The sequence below is a fragment of the Bombus terrestris genome, chromosome 8, assembly GCF_910591885.1.
Source record: "Bombus terrestris chromosome 8, iyBomTerr1.2, whole genome shotgun sequence".
Lineage (NCBI taxonomy): Eukaryota > Metazoa > Arthropoda > Insecta > Hymenoptera > Apidae > Bombus > Bombus terrestris.
In genome coordinates, this window is record NC_063276.1 from 1,957,159 (window position 1) to 1,981,745 (window position 24,587).

Below are 24,587 nucleotides of genomic sequence, written 5' to 3' on the forward strand. Positions count from 1 at the left end.
CCTTCATTTGCTCGAATCTACGCGTACCGAAAAGATTGATGCGAATAGTCCCGTCTGATTAAATCTTTGCTACGTCTATATCCTACTCTTTCTATCTTTCTCTTTCACTTTCCCCCCTCCCTGCGCATCTTTTCCCTGCATTTTTATCGTTTTTATCGTTACAACATGGCTCGGCATTAAAGAAAAGAGTAGGATAGATTTCTTCTTAACCGATCTCTGTGGAATCAAACGTTACATGTAATAAACTCTATTTTTTTCATTAGCCTCCGTCTTTTATTTCTATCTTAGAATTAAATTCTCAGATGCTCATTTATTTAATTGGAATTTTCTTTATGCTTTAGTTAATTAGTTTTCTTATCCGATCTCTGTGGAATCAAATATTATATGTAATAAACTCTATTTTTTTTTCTTTTTTTTTTTTTATTAGCTTTCATCTTTTATTCCTATCTTAGAATTAAATTCCGAGACGCTCATTTATTTAATTGGAATTTTCTTTATGTTTTAAGTTAGTCGGCTCTCTCATTCAACCTTTCGAATCTAGCGATGAAAATAGGAAAAGAAAAAAAAATACGACAGCGATCGATCGACATTAGAGCTAAATAGGAAAGAATTCGCTTCCTAGATTTGAATTTTATCGTGCTTGTACATTCCCTTCCTTAAATTCTATATTTTCCTTCCTGTTTCCACTCGTTCTTTTGTTCTACGCCCACACACGGTAACCACTTTTTCTACGTTATTATGTTCCGTACTCTTGTTCCGTTTTTTTTCTTCTTGATCCTTCAGTTTAACCGCGGGCTACCCTCCTCTCGCTTTGTTCGCTTTTAAGTTTTCTTGCATTTTGCTTAATTGCGCCAATTTTTCGCTCTGTTTGCCCCTTGTCTCTCCAACTGTTTTCGCATTCTCAATTTTCATTTCAATTTCTCATTTCCCAATCGTCCCCTCTGCCTCTTTCTCGCTCCGCGGTCTCCTTGCTCTCTTCTTTTTGCCACCACTCCTCCGGTCTCTTTAGCCTTCCTTCTTTTTACTCCCAAGCCCTGTTGCCCTCTCGGCTCGTCTCTCTTCCTCCTTTAAACTCTCAGACTCCTATTTTCCTCCCCTCTCTTATCCCTTTCCGCTCGTTTTGTCTCTGTCGAAAGCTCGCTATCGCCGTCTCTGTTGCTCTTCGCGGAGGTTCCTCTGCTCCGACGCGGAGGCGAGACAGGCCTCCTCCTCGCGGAGCGGAGCGTACGCGTCATCGTCAAGTATAATATTCCCTTGGCAGGCTTGGGCTCTGGCTTCTCTCGCATGCGAGTTCAGCTCGAGGGGCCCCTCGACGCTTGTGACGAGCGCGGAGAGAAGTTTCCCTCGATGGGCACGACGGATTTCGACGTCGCCGATGCTCCGAAAAGGGATTGCCGGTTGCCGACGACTAAGAACCAGGCCACTCGCCGTTTTATTCGCTCGCGTAGAAACTATCTTTGTGTATCACGTCGAGACGCGTTACTAATAAAAATTAATATAATACTCGTAGTTTCTAGCACGTTGACAATTTGTTAAATCGAATATTATTTCTTATTTAAATTTATGTTGCTATCGTTTCGGCTTTTAGCGTACGCAAATATCTTTCAACGGCCTATCTGTCAAAGCACTATAAAGAAAAAACCTGGAATATCACGAGTTTTATTTCATTTAAATGGCCACTCTTCGAGATCTAGGTACGCAAAGTTTGGAATAATTTTCTCATCTGGAACTTCTCCGTTCGTGCAACTCGAGCCTCCGTGAAACTATTCTATCGTCGAAGGGTTAGGGCAGATTACAGTTAAGAAGAAACTGAGATTCGTGGTTTTAGTTAATTCCAAAACATCTGTTACATTTTTCACACGCCGTTTCTATTTTATTTCGTCCGTTTCCTAGATAACGAACGAATTACGATACAGACTATTTCTTTATTCGTGTAATTACTTGTAATTACTAGTTGAACACTGTTTTAACGTCGGTAAGACACGAAAACAAGCGTGAAGCTCACACTTGCGAGCGAAAGAAGGAAATCAAATAAAAGGCGACAGCAAATGGAACAAAATTCGAGATACGGAAAACAGTCGAGCTATTTTAACGCTTAAGCTATATTCACAATTAATTGAGAATTAATTGAGAACCGAGAATTAATTGAGAATTATGTGTCAGAATTACAGAGAATCGTGTTTTACGTCCGATAATGTTCACCGTTAACTTACCTACAAGTATTGTATCTCATTTTCTTTTACTCGGATACATTGAAACGTTTAAGGTTGGAGATTGAAATTTTCTGTACTTTTTATGAATCATTTTATTTCACGCCTATTGAAACACGCAAAGTTATTTGCCATTTTATTCAATGAACGCGTTAGAAACTTGGCAGAAGAATTTATCTGATCGATGACTTTAGCACGCAACTGTGCAAATTTGATCATTAATTTCGTGCTTATTATTTTTAACTCTCCTTCAAAAACATGTATCTCTTCAATCGCATCACGCAACAATCTCACATACTATCTATAGTTACTACACATACTATATACGTTTCTATATTCCTATCTGTTATATAAATTCTTCTTTTATATAAAATTATTCGACATCTGTGATTTTAATCGTTTTTATTTGGCTTACTTTTCTGTTTGTCGATTAAGAAAATCATTTCCTTCATTTTAGTACATTTTGGAATAAAAACCGTTTTTTTCCATTGATAAATCTTATTTCAACGTCAATTTGTTTAGCCGAATTACTCGCTGCTTATCTTGTTCATGTGCTTTATCATTTATTCTATCCACTATACTGTACAATTTGCACCTTCTTAATTACATTACACCATTAATTCGACTATCTTTGTCAAAATACACACAACGCGATCTTATTTGTTATTCGACGAACGTACCTGAAATATGAACAAGCAATTATATACACGTTAATTAAATAGAAGAACGTTAAACAAATAAAACGCGTGCACGATAGGACCGAAAAACACGAGAGATATCGTGCGTAGAAACGTTGATCTTCGAAACGGCGTGTCCGCTTCTAGACGATGTCAATTAACGTAGCTGGATTAGGTGTGCGAAACAACGGTGCCGACCAAGTGGTCGCGTAACGCGCGGTTGCGTTTAATAAGAATATTATACGTCTGGTTAGAAATTAGCATGAAAGCGACGCGATGAGCCCGTAATCGCCGATCTGTACGGCCGCGTTGCGTTGCATAGATGCGACGTGATTAATTTATGGGAAGATTAAATTAGCCCTTCCGTTTGTTCACTGGGTTCCGCGCGGGACGAAAAGACGACAATTTTTGGCTAACTCGATCTTCCGATCGACGCGGATCAGACGTTTCGATGACGCGACGTTTGTTCGAGCGACACTGTTGCATATGTGTTGTAAAAATTGATACGAAATCCTTGAAAGTCAGAGAAATAGGATAAAATAGAATGTTATTCGATTCGAGCCAAAGCAGTTAAGAACCGAGCTAGCACTATAGCTACGGCATCCTTGGAAGTAAAAGCGTTTCCGGTGTGCGAATCGAGACAAGTTTTCTTGACACGAAAGAAACACGAACGCAAACATTGCACAATGAATAATTAATAAAGGCATAACGCGTGTAAAGGAAAGTAGAGATGCTTCTGTGCTACAGTGAATAAACATGTTAGCTTTCCGCAAATTGTATGCGTATCCTTCGTAGCAAATAGATAAACGAGTAGGAACAGAGCGAAGCACGCGTATGACACTTTTAATTAGCAGCGAAGCCTCGAAAATCGACGAAACGTTGCATTCAGACGAAAGACATTTTTTTTATTTTCCGTAGCACGCCAGGCTGCGTACAACGCTAACTCGAAGTCAAGGAATTATTAAAATTTTCAACGGTTTCAAACGTGCATATTGAAGGTAATCTCGATGCTTGAAACGTAGCAGATTGATAAACACGTGGGAAAGATTGAATAAACATTGGTTCGTTAAGATGCTTGCTGGATGCATTTTAACGTTGCTTGCCAACTATTTTTAGTAATTTTAAGCGTGTATGTATGTACATTCGCTTCACAGGCACAACATGGAATATACGTTTCAGCTATGTGAATTTTCTGGGAAGAATTGTCAGAATTGAATGAAAACGTTGCTACTGCCTCTACATTGATTTAGCATTGAATAAGACTCGTTTGATAGCGCTGTATACGTTCAAACTGTTCTTTATTACACAGATAAGACCGTTATTTGTTGAGTGACACGGTGCATCATTATTTATAAGTCTTGTATAAACGAATCTTTACGGGCGCAATTAACGGCAGGGTATAAAATATAATCAGCTTCACTTTGTTCGATGACTCAGAAAGCACTTGTTCCATGAGCCATCTCGATTGAAAAAAGTTGCACGATTGCCAATTCACGTTATCACATTTATTTATATCTTTCCGAGTGAAAGAAATATTATAAGCATCGAGAAAAAGAAAAACAAATCTAGGCAAGACAAAGCCAACAACTTTGCTTCCTTTGCTATTAAACTTGTTACTGTTGTATGATACAAGACAACTGATTACTAGCGTTAACTTGCAACGTGTGCTTTGTAAAATTTCGCCAATAATATTAGTCGAATCGCGTGAGAAAGGATTTCAGAGTGTCTTTAATTAATAGCACTCGAAGAATTCTATCGGTTAGACGGAGAAAAGATGGTGAAATAAAAGTTCGAATAATATCGATCGAAAATGAAGGATCGTCTGGCGATCCCAGCGATCGATATTACATAATCGATATACCGCGTGCGTTTCAACGTTCCTACGTCGTTGGGACTTCTCGTTAACGTCAACGTTACCGAACCTCGAATCTTGATCACGTACTCGTCGACATGTCATGCAGGGTAGGATGGAAAGAGGAAAAATGAAAAAAGGATGAAAATATTAGAATGATCCAACGACTGCTAAAGTTAGAAATTAGCGCTAGAATCTTAGGAATACCGAGACGATATCGCATTTTTTATCTTCCCAATCAATTATTTTTTTCTGTCAAAAGGTGACATAATTAACGCGTCGTACTTAAGATTCTGCGTATAGTAAATCGCGATATCGAATTACGGAGACGTATATTTTATATCGCGGATCGACGAGTTCTGGAGAAAACCGGTGACGAGGAATGCGCACTCCCTGCTCGTGGCGTGAGACGCGACTGAAGAGAACGAATCGAACGCGTCTACGCGGCGGAAGCGGATAGAGTAGGGCGCGTGCTCGAAACCGAGGTTCTATTCTCTTCCTCTTTTTCGTACGTTCGCCTCCCTCGTGTTCTCTTCCCTCGTGGCCAAATGCCGCGAATACTCGATCAGGTGATATGTACCTCACGCACGAACATGCCAATACGGGTCTTGTCGATTGATCTTCGATACAAGGGGCGTTTCCAAAAAAAAAGAAAACAGGAAGAAAGGTTCGAGCCACGTTGAACATAAAAGCGATGAACGTCGGACGAATCTATGGGTGGTCTCTTTCTTTTCGTCATCGTTTTCGTGGATCCCTTTGAAACTTTTTTTAATACACGTTTTCAAAGTTTTACTAACTTCTGAAACGTACAATTTTCTGTGCAATATACTGGGTGTCCCGGGAACCCGTGCCAAGTCACAATTTCAAAGCGACAGAAGAGAGGAAATTTTTATTCGTGGACGGAACGAAGTGATTTCCAAAGGTCGATTTTTCCTTCGTCCGAAAGAAAGCAGATAAGAATAAGAAACGATATTCTAACGGAATTCGAAAACGATCAAAGACGAGCGTCGGTGAAAGAGAGAAAAGAGAAGAATCGAAAGAAAGAGATTGCACGCACACGTATCTACGTAAACGAGAACACGTTCGCAGACGCGACTGCACCGCGGGCATAATGGACGTGTTACACGGCCGTGGATTCAGAGAAACACGAACGGCCTGGATGGGACGAACAGCTCGTCGGATGGACGGACGGACAAACGAATGGGAGACTGTTACACCCAATTGTCCCTCGTTGTACGGGGGTCAAGTAAGGTAGCCAAGCGGCCACGCTGTGCACCGTTGTCATCCGTGACTGGTGCTGGATAAACTGCAGACCAGCTCGAAAATACAGCGACAGCCCGGTGGGAAAACAACGACGTTACTTTACGATATCGTCACGCCTGTCGCCTGATATAGTAACAGTCGACGTCGCCTCCGTGCCGTTTCAAGCCGGGGCAAGCCTGCCCCCGATGATTAGGCCATCAGCTCGAGATACTTGTGCCTGACTTAGCTTTCTGTCTCGTTCAAAACCTTCGTGGATTTTCCAAGCTTCTTCGGTGTTTGAAGTGAGACGTTTCGGACGATTTGATAAAATTTTCAGCTGAATAATAACGTGGTTCGTTCGAATTAGTTTTTTTTTCTCTCTTAAGAGAAAACGAATACGAATGGTCATATCTTTATTCTTATCTACTAGCGAAATAGCGAGTTAAATCAGGTTTTGCGAAACCGAAAATCTAACTCGAAACGTTTCGATACTCTTTTAATCTTTGCACTTATGTTCCGAGTCGTTTGAAATATCACTCGATATTACTGATTTAATGGTACCGTATAAATACGTATAAATTTTTCAACTCTCGGAAAAGAAGCAGTTCCACCTCAAGTTAATTAGGATGTCTCAGTTATTAAAACTGTTCTATAGAACCTACAAACGTTTCAAAATGAATTACGAATTAAATTAAATAATTCCTATAGACAACCATTATTCCAATTGTTCCAAGATAATCGCGATCCGTTTAGTTACATTTGAACGAGAATCGAGATAATTTGCAACGTTTCTCTCTCTTTTTTTTTTCTTTTTAAATCAACTACCAGACTTCGCGACTAGCTCGAAACCAGTTTTCTCTGGATACGAGTGGAAAATTTTTCACGTCCGCAGTAGCCCGTCCCAGAACGTCGACGGAAACGGTCGTTATCACCTGGGTTGCGCGATTAACTGACGATCATCGACGCTGTGGCCGATAAGAAAACGAGGATCGGCCTCCGTTCGTGGCGAGTCGGTTATTTTTCCGCGGACCGTCCTCTTCTCTTCCCGTTTCTTCCCCATCGACGAGCTGGAGCTTCGCCTCCGGCGTCGCCGTCGTCTTTCCTTCTTGGCCTTTCTTTTTTTGGGCCGCACACGTGTGAGGTTATCCCGGCGACGGTGACCCCGTCGTCCTCTCCTCCTACTCCGCGACCGCTTACCAGATCAGAAGAGCTCCGACCATCATCACGGATCCCCCTGACGCAACCTGAACGACGCCGCTTCAGAGCATTCGTTCCCGATGACGTCAGGCCAGCGCCGCTCCTCCGTTCCTCCTCGTACTCGTCCTCCTGTTCCAGCTCTCTTGCAACGCGACGAATATGTTCCAAAACGGGCGTGCAAAGATCGGTATCCTTGGCCAGTCGCAACGTCCACGGACAGATATACGCTACGCGAATGTAATTACGCGATAGTACGTGAGTTTGATTAAGTCGTGAAAGTTAATCTTGAATTATGGAGTCGGTAGATCACTTTTAATTGGTAGGAGGTATAAATTAGCTCTTTGTCGCGCGATAATGTATTACGCTACGCGTAACGGTATTGATCGTAAGGAATTAAGATCACTGGATCATTTTGCATCTTTTTATAATTCTTGTTAAATCGCGTTTTCTCGAAGCGCGCGATCGCGGATAGTTTTGAGCGCCAGTGTATACACTGGCGCGTTCTCGAGCGATGGAAACGTTGGAAACGACCGCCTCTCTTTTTGCCTCGTGCGTAGCTGATGGCTTGCAGGTGTGTCCTGTTGGATTGGCTTCTTTCTTCTTTCTGGGTACAACACGGTACGGAATCCATCGGCGGAACGTTTCAATTCCTCGGTTTTCGAAATGGGCCGTTAGAGGATGCAGTCTTGGTTTTGTTTAGAGAAAGAAGTGACTCGTTGTATGATTCATTCGTAGGTTGGCTACGTGTATACGTCGGAGGGAATTGAACGACGTCGTGTGAAATTGCTGTGGTAGCTTTGATGCTCGGGCCTCTCGATCGGAGGTCTGGCTCGCCTTCTTCGTTCCACGTACATAGGTTTTGTCGATTTATTTTTCGAGGTTAATGTATCAAGGGGAAATTATTCAATGAAGCCGACGTCCTGCGTTTGATAGGTAAGTGTCTTTAGATGTGTTGTATCGTACTCGCAATCAGTAATTTCTTTCATCGTGTCTCCGGTTAGTCTATTCGTTATGGCACCCTTCAGAGAGGTGAAAAGATATGGACAATTGTAAAAAGTACCGCCTCTTTCTATAATTATCTATCGATACGACTGATATCTTTGTCTTAATAAAATTAATGCAAGAACAGAAAGGAACCCTTGTAACACGAATCGCGAGAAGAAAACTCGAAGATTAAGCGCAACGAAAGGGAATTTAATAAAGGCCCGACCGAATACAGCGACAGGAACGATAAAAATCGAACGGAGCTTTAAAAAAGGCGAAAGAGAAACGTCCGTACAAGGGCGCAGCGACGTTGGTGAGGTAATTACCGATGACCTTGAGAACCCGGTTCACCGAAGGAGTAGCCGTGTATTTATAGGCCGGCGGATTTGGTAGGCAAATGAGCCGAAATTGAGAGGCGCTTACCCAAGAGACAGAGTGACAGGGATGGGAAAATAGATAGAGCGAGAAAGAGCGGAATCGTCGATAGGTGCTTCGCTCCAGTCAAAACACACGGCTCTGAAATCACCGGCAGGCGACGATCATTTGCCCATTATCCAAAGAGCGGTCAAGCCACGGCAACCTAAATCAACCGGTGGACCGATTCCCCGGTTCTAATGGCCCAATCTCTTTTATTTCTCGGTCGGAGCCAGGACATGGTCGTTCGAGAAGCTTGGCAAACCGTGCAACCTTTCGTCAACGATTTACGAGCGGATCTACTGTACGCGCGAAACTTCTCCGCGCTGCGAACGTTTCTGCGCACCGACTAAAGCGTCTGGCTGCTGATTTCACGCGGGAGAGCAAAGTCGAAGAGAATCGTCTTCTACGTTTGAGAATGTCAGCAGATCGGTTGATCGATCAAAGTTAAAAAGTCAAGTTCACGTATGAGAATCGTACACGCGTACGAACAACAAAGTAGATCCCACGAACGCAACGCCAACCGTGGCAATCGATCGGCTGGCGCGATGATCGGTCGAAGCGAATAAAAATTCAGAGCAGCCGGTCGGCGGGCACGGTCGGTCGCGTGACTTCGACGTACAATTCATCGACGTCCGTCTTACGAGCAGCCGAAGACAAAAGACAATCGTCCGAGTCGATCTCGCGAAGTGTCCGGCCGGTTGCCAGTCGCTGATTGGTTGGACACCGGCTACTGGACCCGGTTGACCTCTAACCCCGGCAACTCGCTCGGCTTTATCGTCTGGAATTGCGGTGTTGGTGGCGAGTTGGTACAACACAAGGCGCGCGCGGTACGCACACGCGTCCGCGCGCGCTTTATGACCGCGTATCCGCACGGTGGGAGCGGAATTCTGTGCTGAGCGACAAACAATTGCCGCCAAGTGGCTTAATTGCAGCCAACTAAACAAATGTTCCAACCGTATCTCCCTGGCCGTGTGTACCTCTCTCTCTCTCCAGACTCTCGACAATTTCTTTTCCCTTATAGGCCGGGTTCCAGGACCATAGTCGAGGATGGTCCGATCCTGCGCCAACCTCGTCCTTTTTCTTCCTCCCTGCCTCTTGGTATTTTCGATTTTTCTTACGCGTCCCGTGCCGTTTCGTCGCCAAGTATTCCCTCGTCGGCCGCTCTTACGTGACAATTGCGAGACAAAGTTGTTCAACCGAGCAGCCGGACAGCGTGACGCGTTTGTCACGCCGTTAATGTACGCGACAAATACAGATCTCGGGATGAGAGCGTTGAAACCGCTATATTAGCCGTCGGTGTGAACGAAACAGCCACAAGGAGAGAGATGCTACGTGTCATCCTGTTGTAGGTATCTCTCATCAGCGCCGCTCTATTTTCAGCAGCTTGAGCGGATAATCGGTGAACTACTACCGGAACCAGCTGCCCTTTTTCCAAGAAACGCTTGTCATTTAAATGGGAACGGGTCCAACGTCTCGCGTACCATCTCTACGACGTTATCTAGTCGCTGATAGAGCTTTCTCGGTGACGCGGCAATTGCTACCAAAAGAGATTCGACCGGGTAGCGCGAACTCGGCTTTCGCACCCCCCATTCCGGTGGAATTAATTTCGTCGTCACGAAGTAGACATCTGCCAATTCGTTTATTTTTAGCACGCTTTATTAGGGTGTGACAAAGTTGGAAATATTTAAGAAAGTCCCCGAAGAACAGCAGGGCGTATATTTAACGTGTTTCGCTTAAGCGAAAAGTTACAGCGTTCGCACGATCGAAATTGATAGCGGTAATTTCACGAATTTGAAAGTTCGAACAAATGGAAATTAATCAAAGAAGCACAAATTAACAAATCTCAATGTAAAACGTCGATTTTCGTATCAATTGGAAGTTTTACTCGTATTATTCGCTACTATCTAACTTGGCGAGTTCTTGAGGAGTTGAAATCTTTTTTCATAACGCCTCGTACAGAAAAGGTAAGCCAGGGAGAAACTAACGTGCTGGACATTTTTTGGTCAACGTTTTTATCGGAAATGTTCCGGAATATCGAAAAACTGAAAACTGTCATTTCAGTACACAATCGCAATGTGTTAACTGGTCGCTTCCTTCTGGCTAGTCGGACGGCCCCATGGTGAGCTCGAGGGAGCTCGTCCCCTCATTTTTCTCTTTCTGCCTCTTGTTGCCGGCCTCGAAGACGAGCACCGCTCCCGGCTCGTTTCTCATTCGGCGCGGTGCGCTATGTCGTAGGTGTATACGGCCGACTGGCCGCGCGCTCGCCGAGATTCCCATTTATCAGGGTACATCCGCCGGAAGTGGGGCGGCCCGTGCGTAGGTGAGACGGGGAGAAAGAGAGAAGATAGACGGTCACCAGAGAGAGAAAGCCAGAGGACATTGTTCATTACTACCTGCGACCTCAGGATACCTCGTCTCTGCTGTCGCATGATTTACGAGTCGGTTTAGGTCCGACGATCGACCACAGTTGCTACGAATCGTCCGATTTTTGCTCACTCGTGTCCGCTGAACGATAAAAGTAAACGACACCCCACGAAGATACTCGGAAGTTGATCGAACATTTCGATTTCGATTTTTAAGATGTCGTAAATTTATCTTCATCAAACTTTAAGACGTCGAAATGCAAAGAAAGAAACTAGAGTCGTGAAGTATTTCAAATTCCACAATTCGAATCCGCGATCGAAGAAGGGAAGCAAAAAGTGCTGTAAGCGCCATTTAGAAGAAAATTCTTTTTCCCTAAAGAGGGTTGTTTATGCAAAGTTCGATATCAGTAGGGAAGTGTTATCACAATAATCGACACAGTCTTTAGCATTTCATGCGCGATATAGAATGTATCTTACACGATCAGGTTTTCGAATTAGGCTGTAATTGCCATGTGCCAGCTTGACCATTCCCTCGTGCTCGAACATGTGCGTTCCGTCTTCGATTTCGCAAGGACGTTTCCGAAAATTGTTATTTCCATCATTCGTCACTTTCTGCATTCTGACACTTCGCAACCTTTTTATGGAAACTACATAACGAACTTACGTCTTTTCTTAAATAATAAAATTCTTGTTATCGTTAACTGACAGATGGTCGAAACATCGCAATAAAAATATTGCAAAGTTATATAAAGCACACGTAACAGATATGTTTTGTTATAATTTGTCAATAAATAAACTCTAGTTACAGCCTTCTTTACTTTCGCGTTTTCTTCGATTATTCTATTGTTTGCGATTACGTAGCGTAAGTTCCGAGAAAACGCAATGTTTTACATTATTTCTCTATACGCTGAAACAATTAACACAGTCATGCACGTCGATCGGAGATCCGTGCTTGTCTGTTCGAAGAAAATACTCCAACAAATCGATAGCGACAAGTTGCTCGATTTTTTGGTGCGTCGGTATCGCGCGTCGATTCTAATTGAGTAAAAAGAAGCAATTCGGACTGGTGTGCCGGTTGTCTGCTAAAAATTTGCCAGACTCGTACTTCCCGGATGTCGACGAATTTTAATTGCGACAACGATCGTGGAAGGCGAGACAGGTCGTAAGAGATTGAATTAATTAAAATTCTAAAACGAATTACTCGTATTAAAGCTGTCCGATCGATCGATCGCCGTAACCGGTTATGTTTATCGCTGATAACGAACGGATCGCCTAAAAATTCGACACAGATTGCTACGGATTCGATCGATAGATTGTTTTCGAGAGGAGTGAAATAGCAATAGAATGATTTCTACTCCATTTCGAATACAATACAATGATTTCATCTTATTGATATTTCCACGTGTGATAATAGTATCTTTTACATTCTGTTCGTCGATAAATTATTTAAAGATATAAAAAGGCGAACAATAGATAATTGCTATCTCGTTTCGAAATTGATAAACTCGCAATTTCCTCGTGTTCATCATTTTTTCCCCCTTCACGTTAGCTAGATATGTAGGTCATTGTTTTTACAGAAAGCTGTAGAATCCGTGGAAAACCAGAAACACTGTCGCGAGATTCTCGCGATGTGGACTAAGCGCAACGCGGAACTGGCAACAAAAGTGGCGCCTCGCAAGCGTGTACCAATGGTTAGCCGGAACAGAGTTATATTAAATTCTTAATGAAAGATTCTTAAAATAACCCGTGCCGTGCAAAGTCGAAACTGTAGTTGGAGAATGAAGATACGAGCTGTTAGCCAATAAATTCCACCGATTATTAAACGCAGAGGTCTCGGTAGCCGGCTATCGGATCGTTCGATCGTGCGATTACGAGAGGAATGCGCGGGAGGATTGTAACGGTAGACCCTCGAGAGGACGGTGTCTCGTTGTTCTTGGTGGAACGACGGGAGAAACGATCGGTGGTGGGTGTCGCGATTTCTCAGGATCGGAGAAACGAGAATGGCAAATCACCGACCTGTCGTTTTTCAAAGGGAGCTATTCGTGTCAATGATCCTCTTTTTTTTTTCTTTCTTTCTTTACTTCTTCCGTTTTTCCCTTTTTTTCCTCGAGCTCGAGAGGATTGCACAATTCACGCGATACCAGTAGGCGGAGAGATTTATCGCGGCGGGTATCCGGCAAATGGGTTAATGGATTCACCTTTTATTCGTGATCTGGACTATCAATTCGCCAGACGGCCGCGAGATTTCTATGGCCGCTTACGTGTGCCTTTTAATTGTTTCATTCGTTCTTCATTCGGCTCGTACGATCCCATCTACGTTTCAAGATTAATGAATTTGAAATATGACTGTATGCACACGAGACGTAAAGATCTTTTAAAGGATCTTGATAGATGACTGCGATCTTGGTCTTGATGTTTCTAAGGATATAGGTGTATCTTTACACCGGTAGTAAGGTAATATTCACAACATAATCAGCGGGACTTGTTGATTAATTAGAGGTTTATGTAATACATCTTTTCAAAGATCTCTGCTCGACTGCTTTTGCCAATTACACATGATAGACGCGACATCTGACGAGGCGCTACGTAGTTTTCAATCGCTGGTTAATAAAGCCGAGGAAACGAAACGCTTGAACGTTGGAAAGTATCTCGATAAAATAGCGCAACAAACGATGGAAAATTTATACGAGGAGAGAAGAAAGTAAGAGAAGCAACGTTCAAAGCAACGATGGCTAACACGTTTCGCGTCGCGCTTCTTCCGCACGACGTTCCATTCGAGTCACATGTACCACCGTTGGTGCATGTCATCGCTTGTTTTACATACGTTGGAAAGGTTCGCGTGCACCGAAAACGGTACACGTGGTACAGATCGTGTTAAAGCGGGTGGTCAAATGACGTTAGGAAGCTGCAGTTCGAACATCGCGAAGTTAAAATCGTGACTTCCTACTATGCTTCTCCGAGCATTCGCAATGACTCTTTATGGTACCGATATAAAACGAGTTCTTTGCTTTTCCTCGTTATCTATCATTTTTAGTCCAAATAATAGGACACCGCGTTCAGACACGTAAATTACGAGCCATCTTGAGAAACGTAAAGACCGATGCACACGGTTCCATTCGCGCGAAGCTTTTCATGTTCGCATCGCGTAAGATCAGGTCGGGGTAAAAGCTCGTTCGTAAGACGATATCTACCGGGTCGTGTTCCATTCTGCCACGGGTCGATTATCCGATAAAACTTATAGTACCTGGCAGATTTTTTCGTAGCCGGATTCGACGGAGCGGATCGCCGAACGGTCTCGCGCACGGTACGGAATTTCTCGGTTACATCAGCGGCAGTTTTTGCGCCGGTACAGCGCGGTATGCGCGTGCAAGTCGGTCGTGCCGGTCGTCCTACACCGCCGGACAAAATTGCGGCCGGTATCAATTGGCCGTGCTCTCCGCGTACACCGGTCGACCTTCTGCAGTTGCAACACGAGACCTGACACAGATAGGAGAGCCGCGCTCGGTCGGTGTGACAGACCAGCCGCGCGCACACTGTGCACACGCCTTGCGAAATCGGACGCCGTTCGTTTCAACGGAAAACCCTGGGTGACGAGAAAAGGACCAACGTTGCCACGCGGACTCGGCATGGGAGGATACCACGACCTCGTGATCCTAGAATCGATCGAAATGCCGCTTCGATCTAGAGTGTGCGAATGCGAACGGCAGTGTTTGAATGAACGCGTGACGGACTAGGTCGAGGATTGGATAGTGCGAACGTTTATGGGATATTCGTCGCAGAAAATTTTGTCTGCAGAAATTACCTAAACCGACAATCGTATTCGTTATTAGACCGATTAATTTTTCACGTTACGATTATTCGAGAAAAAAGGAAACGACGTGTGTGTCCTATTCGTAACTCGTAACTTGTAACAACGATGAGACATCTGGGAATACTTGCGCATTACGATGATGGTAGTCAGCTATTAAGGACTTTTAAAAGTGGTTAATTGGAAACCTTCTATTCTCGTTAAGTAATGAGGAAATTATCTGTACCTTTTACTGCCTGTATATTCTGTTATTATAATAATTATATAGATATCACAGGGAATATGATTGTTATTCGTAGAGAATGACATTTGAATCTTGATCGAGAGATTAAACGGCCGTGCAATGCTGCAGACAGAATCACGAAGAATCGAAGAATGAAAATACATTACACAAGATTCTTTTTTATCGCAGCCGCGTCTAACGATATAATACATCAATGAACGTTCTTCGTTTTATATTTAATTACTTTATGCAGCATCTTCAAGCGCGAATAACCGATACGTATTACGTTGCGATGAAAAATCTCATCTATGAAATTTCATTAAAATCGCTAGGGACCACGTCCGAAGCAGCCACAGTCAAAGTTCGAAAAAGTACGTACGTTCAAAAACTTGTTCCCATCGGACGTAGGAACTTTCGTGATAAAAAGCTATGGCTATTCTTGGTGACATGAACGCCGGACAGTTGGGTGGCAGGCGGGTTTAGGTTTTCCCGCGGCCCGCCGTCTTACGCTATCGATCGGAGATTCTCGACGTGCCTCGATTCTGTCTCCCACGGCACGTAGCGTCGCCGAGCCTAGCCGAGGCGTAAGTAATTTGCGTTCGGACGAACCACAAGCCGCCACAGCCAGCTCTCGATCCGGGACAATAAAGTCCACGGCCGTTCCGTGGGTGTACGCAAAGGTTTGTGTTGGTGTGTTTCAACGTGGCGCAATCGCGGATGAAGACAATCGCGATTCCATGAAACGCGTCGGACACCAAGCGTGCACGTTCGACCGCGGAACCGTGAGGTTCGTCCGAGGTTGCGGCCTCTTAATTTTTCAATAATCCAGTTCCCGGGAAGTCGACCCACTTCGTCGGTTTCTATGGATTCGCGTTAGCCGCCTCGTGTTTTTCCGAGACGACGCGTTTTAGGTTCGAGCTTGATCTCTTCTAGTTTTAGTCGCAGGTATCGGCTTTTCCCCACGCTGCGAGCCTTTCAATACATTCAATTAAAAGTTATATGTGAAATATAATTAAAATCCTTTAGAATTTTTCTAAATATTTATTTAACGAACTCGCCAAATCCCCCTTTTCTCTACAAATTCCATGATAATCCTTCCTCCCGTTTCAGTAGCAGCTTGTCAATTTTCGATTAAATGACGATTAAATCGCTCCATTCGTTTAATGTTCAATCAATCATGTACCGCGTTTTGAAATATCTTTCGAAACAAACTGAAACAGCTTCTCTTTACTCGCGCCTAACAAAACGTTATATATTACAATCTCTAATCCAATATATAATGCTATAAAGACACTGCACTTCGCATTACTCGAACGTCGTGACACGTGTAATAAATACATGGCGATATCATTTTTCCTGCAAAGTAGCACGCGTCTCGTGGAATATTCAAAAGTAGCATAGCGTGTGTTTTCGTCGCGTCGTTTCTTATTAAGAATTATCGGTAGTGAGAAAAACACGTGGAAACTATTTGGGAGGAAGTTGAAAAGCTCTTTCGCACCTCTCGCGCTCGCGCGAGAAGATCGTTCGACTACGCGCGACAAGTGGCAATGTGCACGCTGCTAACGACACGTTTGCATCTTGTTGCAGGAAAACATCTCGACCCCGGAGCCAACCGACATATCCGAGGAGGATCACTACTCAAGTAAGCAAAACCTTTCATTACCCGTACACTCGTGGACCTTGTTGTTCTTCCATTCGTGTCAGAGGCGATCAGAACGCGAGACGAGGTTTTTACGTCATGCTCTTGCTATACACGCGTTCCCCAAGTCGTAGAAAAAATTGTTTAACAGAGAAGAATAAACCTTTGTTCGTATTCTGTAATTATAATACGAATAGACGGATCGGAATAGAAGTTTGCATGTTTCGAAAATAATTAGCGATCGCAAGTAGCATTCGATACGTTTAAAACAATTTCGTGATTCCATAAAATATCAGAATATACATTTATCGTAACCTTAGAATTATACAGCGTACTTCGATGCATGTGTTTCATGTCCAATCAAATGTATTTTCCTCTTCCTATAATTCTACTGTTCATACACCCTTACGTAATTTTGTTTCCTTTCTCGTACATTAAATATGTATGGAGCAATCTGCAAATGATACAAAACTATCCTAAATCCTAGCACAATGGTTCTTCGCTGTACGTGATATATCCGATCCATTTTTTTTAATTTTCGCACACATTTTTACCATTGACCAATTGCATTACGAACAAAATTGTCCAAGTGATCGCAACATAATCATGCAGACGAAATATTAAATAACGCCCTAATATGCAACGAAAAGATATAACAAATATTCATTTACAACTCTTCCAAACTTCCATTCATCGAAGCATCCATACTCGCAAACCTTTGGAACATTCACTGCGACCATACTCGCACCTGGACCTTCGTACGACTTTTCTGTGTGATCAAACGTTTTCCAAAAAAGACGCAAGACAGTTACGTAAAGGTGGGATTTTCTGGAAGCGAGCATCTGGACGCACGCACTTGACTCTTTTAGATAGATGCAACGTCGATACGTTCGCAATAAAACCGGTCACGGTACGTCAGGCTGAAGCAGTGGATCTTTGAATCAGAAGAATTCAGAAACAAAATTGTTGGATTTGACTGTCGTATCGTTCTGTTTTGGAAATTCTTCGTGACAAATTTTAATTGCTCAATTTCAAAATTAGATTTCTATCGAGACACGAACAAGTTTGAGATTTGATCGATCAAAATGTGGTCAGCCCAAAGTTCCCGTCTTCTTTTCGTAACAGATGATGATTTTAGAAAATCCCCCTCTCCCCCTGAACGCATCCATGAAAACGCGTTCACTATTTCTGCGATCGGGCGTCCGCTCGGAGATCGACGAACTCCAGCAGTGGAATCGTTCAATTTTACGTTCGTTGTCCCCTGGACGGGGTCAGGTCGCGGCCGTTTCGAGAATCTGACCCAAATCCTACGGTGGTGGCGTCGCGTTTCTGCATTATTGAACGGACTGAATGATTTAGACGTCACACCGTCCCCGTCAGCCGCCAACTTTATCCGGCTGCTAATAAATCTCTCTCGCTCTCTCGCTCTCTCGCTCCGTATGCTTTCGTTCTGGCGCGACTCGAGTACCCTTCTACGTGTCACTGCTAATTCTCCCGCTTGAACGAATCGACGCTGCAACTGGAGGGAAATGTGGAGTGCAGCGAGCTACTCAGCCGATCATGGTTTCGTGGCAGAGACCGATCATGGGGTGCCAATATCGATTCTCATCGGGCGACGTGCTTCGATTTGCACTGCGACTTACTTTGTCTAGGTTTCGCTTGTCGTATTTTCGTTTTCCACTTCTTTTTCGTTTCGTTTCAGTTGGTTCCTTTTTATTGGTGGATGGGTTAATTAATCCTTAACTGTTGGCGTGCAATGGAAATATATTCAAACGATGAGAATAAAATTAACTGCGAAGCAATAATTAAGGATTCGAAAGAAACGCGATAAAGCGGAGAAGAGTAATTTCGATTATGTAGATCGATCGTCTTTGAATTTGTATCATTTCCGTGCGATTGATTCGTTAACTTGAAAAAGTTTCAACGTTTAGAGTATGGTTTCTCAACGAGTCATTAGCAACGCGTCTTTTAAATCGGCGGATCGTTTTTATATCGTGTATACATTTTATTATTGCGTATAAATACGATTCTACGTTTAAGTAATTGTAAGTCATTAACGATTGAGTAATGATGTCTGGATAACAGCAATTTATTTCATACCGACGGTTTTTCTCTAGAATCGGATATCAATATTCCTTACTACTGATGGCAAAAACGGAGGTGATAATTGAAATTGTTTTTCAATCCTCGCTTTGCCGGGCAACGATGTGTCGTTCTTTAACAAATTACAACTTTTATTCTATAATATTTATGATTTTATATCGTATGAAAGAAATTCAGGTAATTCAGTGTTACGAACTCGTTAATGCGAATGCAAGTGGACTTTGCTAACACGTTGTATTCTTGAGAGTTTAGTGCCTGTGGTTGGTCAAAGTGTCAGTTTCATACAATCCGAGTAAATGATATTTCTAAGCTGTGCGATCGCGGTTTTAGGTAAAAGGAGCGTGGCGAATATTTTTCGTCGCTAGGGCCAGGTGAATTAAAAATCTTGATACGTTAGTTTTACCATTGTTGTCGGCAGCTGTGAAACTTGTTACGCTAGGATCTAGTTGCCTACCATCGAAGATCTACTAAAGCGATACAGTGGAACCAAATTTCTTTTTAAAAGTTCACCATAGGCGAAGAAACTGTTCCCAGGGAACGAAAGAGATAATTTTAATCCAACCTAAAGGGATACACAGAAACGTATGCCAAGAATCATGTATGCAAATCTATACGTATCTTTGAAGTTCCCATTAATTCAAGCAATTTTTTCTCAACGTGTTCTTCAAAGGTTGCATGAATATACAGGATCCGGCAATAACGACAGCCCAATCTTGCATCGGCTGGTCTTTTTTCTGCGAAAACTAAGTCTAAACTTTGGAATAATCTCTCTTCGTACAGGGCTTCATTTTCGAGCAGCTCGAGATTGGGTATTTAAAACGGCAAAGGCACGGATTAAATGAATTTTAAACAATTGAACATTGCAAACGAATTGGTCGAAATTCAAATGACCATGACACGTTGGTAAGACTCGCTTTGAAACACGTTTTTCGTTTCTGCGTAAAGATTGCCTGCGTAAAGAAAATAACCTTCAAGAGCGAATCTTTGATTATTCGATAATCTCCGCTATTCCTCGATTTTGCTTGAAGTTTCATAAGATGGCATAATTTTTGTCGAAAGAAATACCGATTTCTCTGAATGCGCACGAGCGTTCATAATTATGCAGCAGTAGAATATTTTTCATATGCATATACATATGTCATCGTGGGTCAAGAGTATGAATTCTGCTTAGGGGCATACAGCCAGGTGTTGGTAGAATCGGAACGAGATTGATAATATTTTTTACGATCGTGCATGGCGATGTTACAGTTCGTTACACCGGCAATGATATAAACTAAGATAGAAACATATTTCTACGAAGAAAGCTTGCGCTTAAGTGCACGCGTACTTGTACAAATCTGAATCGATTTTCTCGAAAACGAAGCCTTATACGTAACCCGTGGCTGCACTGTCACTGTCGATGTATTCTCTATAGCGATTATCGCATTCGGTGTAAAATGTGTCTGACTATAGACTACAGGCAATCCACTGTCACTCGTTCGCCCCACTCTTCCGTTTCCCCTGCCTTCTGTTCATAGATCGAGTGCGTTCGCTCATAGGTTCCTATATTTTTCTGTTTGTATACTGTTCTGGGAATTATTTCTACGAAGATTGCTCGGTTTAATGGAATTTTTCAAGATGCGCGTCTATATTCTATTAATTGTAGTACGAATAGGTATACTTGAGTTTCATTCGTTTAGAAAATTGACATCATTTTGTGGAGAGATTAAGCGACTGCTATTTTTTGCGTTTCAGTAATTTGTAATTCTCCTTCCAAGTATTCCTCTTCGAGGGAAACAATTTTTCATCCGCTCCTACTTTCCGATAAGGGTCTATGCTCGACGTCAATATTCGAAAACATAAAAAAATACATAATTTTACTGTGCAAGTCGTTAATCAGTTTATAGACGTCATCATAAACGCGTGTCTAACGATTTTATTGAAATAACGATCGATTCGTACGATGGAGGCTCGAGCGTGTAAAAGGGACCTTTTCAAAAACGCGTTGGTAAAAGCGAGCCGATTCATCCGCGTCACGAACGAGCTACGTATTTATTAGCATGTACCGACACTTCAACCTCGTAATCTCGTTACCGCGGCCTCTTACATAAAAGAACGGGATACACTCGCGTCTCACGCGCGATGACGTTGCCTCGCGGTTCCGAGAATCGACCGATTAATCAGACGAGGATCTTCGCACCGACACCGTGGCGTCCTCCTTCGATCACGATCCCGCGGCATTTCGATCAGATGAAATTGTACGTAGCACGTTGCCGATCTCCTGCGATCTTCGACTCGCGCTACGCGATGCTATACGCGATGCTACATGATAGACGTAACCGAGTGTTTACGTCTCGTCGTTACTTCTACGTTCGTATTTACTTTGGACGATTATGAAAGCGATTTGACCAGTGAAAAATCGGAATCTAATAGATTTACGTCGCCAATTTTCAATGTTCGTATGCAAGTAGTCTCGCGATTAATCTTTCAATATGGAAATGAAAAATTTGTAGTCACAATTTTCAAACGACTCGTATCGAGCGAATTTTTTTCAAAGGTTGTCGTCATTCCGTCGAAAGCGATCATCGAGTCTTATTGTTCGAGATTCGCGTTACGAGGCTCTCTTCAGGCTTCGTTAACCACGTGCAAACTTTCCTCCGGTGTCTCGAGTTTGAGCGCGACTCAAACCGACGCGACACACGCGGCAACCAAAAAGGTGATCAAATTCCAAGTATTAGGACGTTATGCGAACTTGGCGTTTGCGTTAACAAATTTTCAAAGTGATATCCATCGGCGGCGATAGACTTGTCTGAAACGATGAACCGTGAACTGTCACCGTGACGCTCTCCTTATAAAGATTATAGGAAAATGACAGTTCCGTGTAATTTAATTAAATTACACGGTGATAACGTAACGTTCCAAGTTTTACACGCTTCGAACGAAAGCTCGTCGATTGGTTGATTATACGCAGTCGTTGTACATGGTTGTATTAAATTTTGTTTCTATACACAATGATTTTTAGATAAATGAAACACGGTGAAATCTACAACGGCAGGCAGAATCGGATTAATCGTATTTAATCTGATTTCGGGCTGATTAATTAAACGGAATTGCATTTGAAACATTTATATCATCGCATTTTATTGTAATTACGAAGTATGATGTATATATTCAATACGCGAAATGTGGATCGTCGATTTAGCGAATTTTATAGTCCTCTCGAAGATTTAACGTGTTGGAACTTAATTCGTTTTAGTATACTCGTATTGGCATTAACATATCCATTTCAGTTAATTCTAAGTGTTTTAATTTTTATGTTACGGTTATTTCATTTTCCAAATGTGATTTCAGACTTGGGTGAAACGACCAGGTTGGCTGTGCCAAAAATGCTTCAACGAATGATTTCTCGCTGTAACTTGTTGCAGCGCAATCTGTCTTCGGGCGTAAGGGAATCTTTACTTGTACGAGACGACGAGAGATCGATAAGCGCGTGCACGATCGAGATGAGGCTCGTACTTATTGGGCATGAGATTTTAATTGACACTCGACCAACTCACTGTCGCCCTTCTGCGTCGTGTTTACCACGCTCCTGCTGTGCTTTCTCTTCTATCTGTACCACTTACGTGACACTTTTTCTTCCACAGTTTCGATACAGGATATTAAAAAGCAAGAGTTAAGCATTTTTAAGGCTTATCGTGACCTGTGAGAGAAAACTACCGATCAACGGTGACCGTTCTATACATCTAACATTTCTTATTAAAATTGTTCGTATGAAATTTCCCATAAAAACGTTTCTATATTAAACTCTACAAGATTATCGACAACTTTTACCGCGACTATCAACGATTTCACGAGTCACGAAACTCGAATCCCAAATCGGCACTGCATCCAAATCCAATTAAAAAAGGGAGGACCAGGCGGAAAACGGAAAATGTCACGCATGAAATTGCTCGGAATGGTACGCATTGTTCCGGGAGTAAAAATATTCGACGAAACGCCTTCGCTGTTCGTCCAAACGGTATACCCGTTCTTTGTTCGTGGTTCGAAACGTTTGTGCGTCTATGCGTGCGCGTGTGTGTGTGCCTGTGTGCGTGTGTGTGTACCTGTTGACGCGATCGAACGAAAATCCTGAAAACGCGGCTTCCATGCGCGATCGGTGACGAAACTGTTAACGTAGCTGCATTTTCGCGCGAATGAGCTCGGGAATTCGTCGAATGCCGGAGAATTTCGATGGTTGGACCTGTTGCATCGCAGAACCCGTTCGAAGGGATGGGAACGTCGATCGACCGAGAAACGAATCGACGTAGATGCCACTAAGGAATTCTCGCGCGAGAAAGACTTTCTTCAATGCTTAACACCTTCGCTGCTGATCGGATTTTCATTATTTACGGTGCTATACGCGTCGATTATTATGCAAACAAAATAGTTGGCCGAATTGTACAATTTTAGAATTGTTTTTTGACCAGGAATATATCGTTGAGATTAGTCTCGATGATAGCAGATTGATAAAAATGATTATTGAAGATATTTCTGAAATATTTTCTATCCTAAATCTGAAATTAACGTCAGATGTTTCGCGTTCGAAGAAAGTGAGTTTGAAAGTCTGTTAAGCGCATGTGCATTCGGCGAATGACCAATTAGTAGTCTTCTATATAGGACGAGAATACTAAGACTACATACTTTTCGAGTATAAATATCTTGAGTCAAGCGATTTAATACATGCTCAAGTGGCAATAATCGTTATTAGTGCGAAGAAAGTTTATGTACGTGGTTCATAATTTTCCATATTCTAAAGTATTTTAGAGAAACGTCGAGAATTACTTTAACGAGCATGGATGTAATTTAACTAACGTTTTAATTCGAGGCTACTAACACTAGAATATACTTGTCAAAGATCCAACGTTGTATTTATAAATAAGTAATTTGTGCTGTTTGCATAAAGATTACAAGACAAATGATATTTTTAACAAGAGTTACAAGCATGCGTGACTGTTGATAACCGTTATCACGAATATACGAAACCAAAGAGTTATCGATTACGCGATCGTTAGCTCGTTTATTTTCATCGAAAGTAATTCATTGAAAATTTTCTCTGCCGTTAACTTTTTCGATCTTTGTTCGGTCGCTAGAAAAGAATGTTGACTGTAGGGCAATTTTTATTATCCGTTAGTAAAGAAAAGTACAAGAGTCTTTAGATATTACGATTTTCACGGATATTCCTTTGCGAAAGATCGACAAGGAAAGACAAAACGAACTATATTTCCCAAAGCTTACCCAAATCAAACTGAATGTGAAACGCAAATCAAAGCATCGAATAAATCACCATGTCAAAATTCTCCAAATATTAAACGATCATAGAAACTACAGTATCACGATCCTTAACGATCTCGATCGTTCAAGCACCACGTCACAATCTAACAATCCCAATATATTATGTATGTTATATGCAAGTCGCACTACCAGAAAGGTCCGGTCTCCGGTCTGGCCTCGGCCGGGCCGGAAGTGGGCGCGAAAAATCCGACTCTCACCCCTCCATCGGCACCATTCACCGTGTTAATCATGCCCTGAAACCAATTGGCACTTTTAATTTCGGCAGGCGCGCTCATGAAAGACGCGGATAAGCTGAAGCTGATGCTGCTCGCTTGGAATTATAATCTTCAACAGCAGGCTCAGGCTCAGGCCCAGGCCCAGGCACAGGCTCAGGCCGCCAACGCGGCCCTCTCGCCAAATAACTCCTCGACAACCACGGCCACCACCGTTGGCACACCTGTCACCAGCCAATCGGCCATTTCCACGGCAAACAACACCATTAACAACTCCACACTTACAGGTAACACCTTATTTCATCGACCGCGAACGACCGACCGCGAGCTTCCCGCTGTTTCCACGTTTT

General features: G+C 42.7%; 1 protein-coding gene across 2 annotated transcripts in view; it reads left to right on the top strand.

Moving 5' to 3' along the window:
* Positions 1-24,587, top strand: part of LOC100644762 (nucleolar protein 4-like) — a 96,274-nt gene that overhangs the window by 45,313 nt on the left and 26,374 nt on the right. For both annotated transcript variants that reach the window (XM_003397005.3, XM_012310948.2), the window contains exons 2-3: positions 16,561-16,615; positions 24,291-24,524. In XM_003397005.3, the coding sequence (XP_003397053.1) occupies positions 16,561-16,615; positions 24,291-24,524 (289 nt within the window). The remainder of the gene's footprint in view (positions 1-16,560; positions 16,616-24,290; positions 24,525-24,587) is intronic.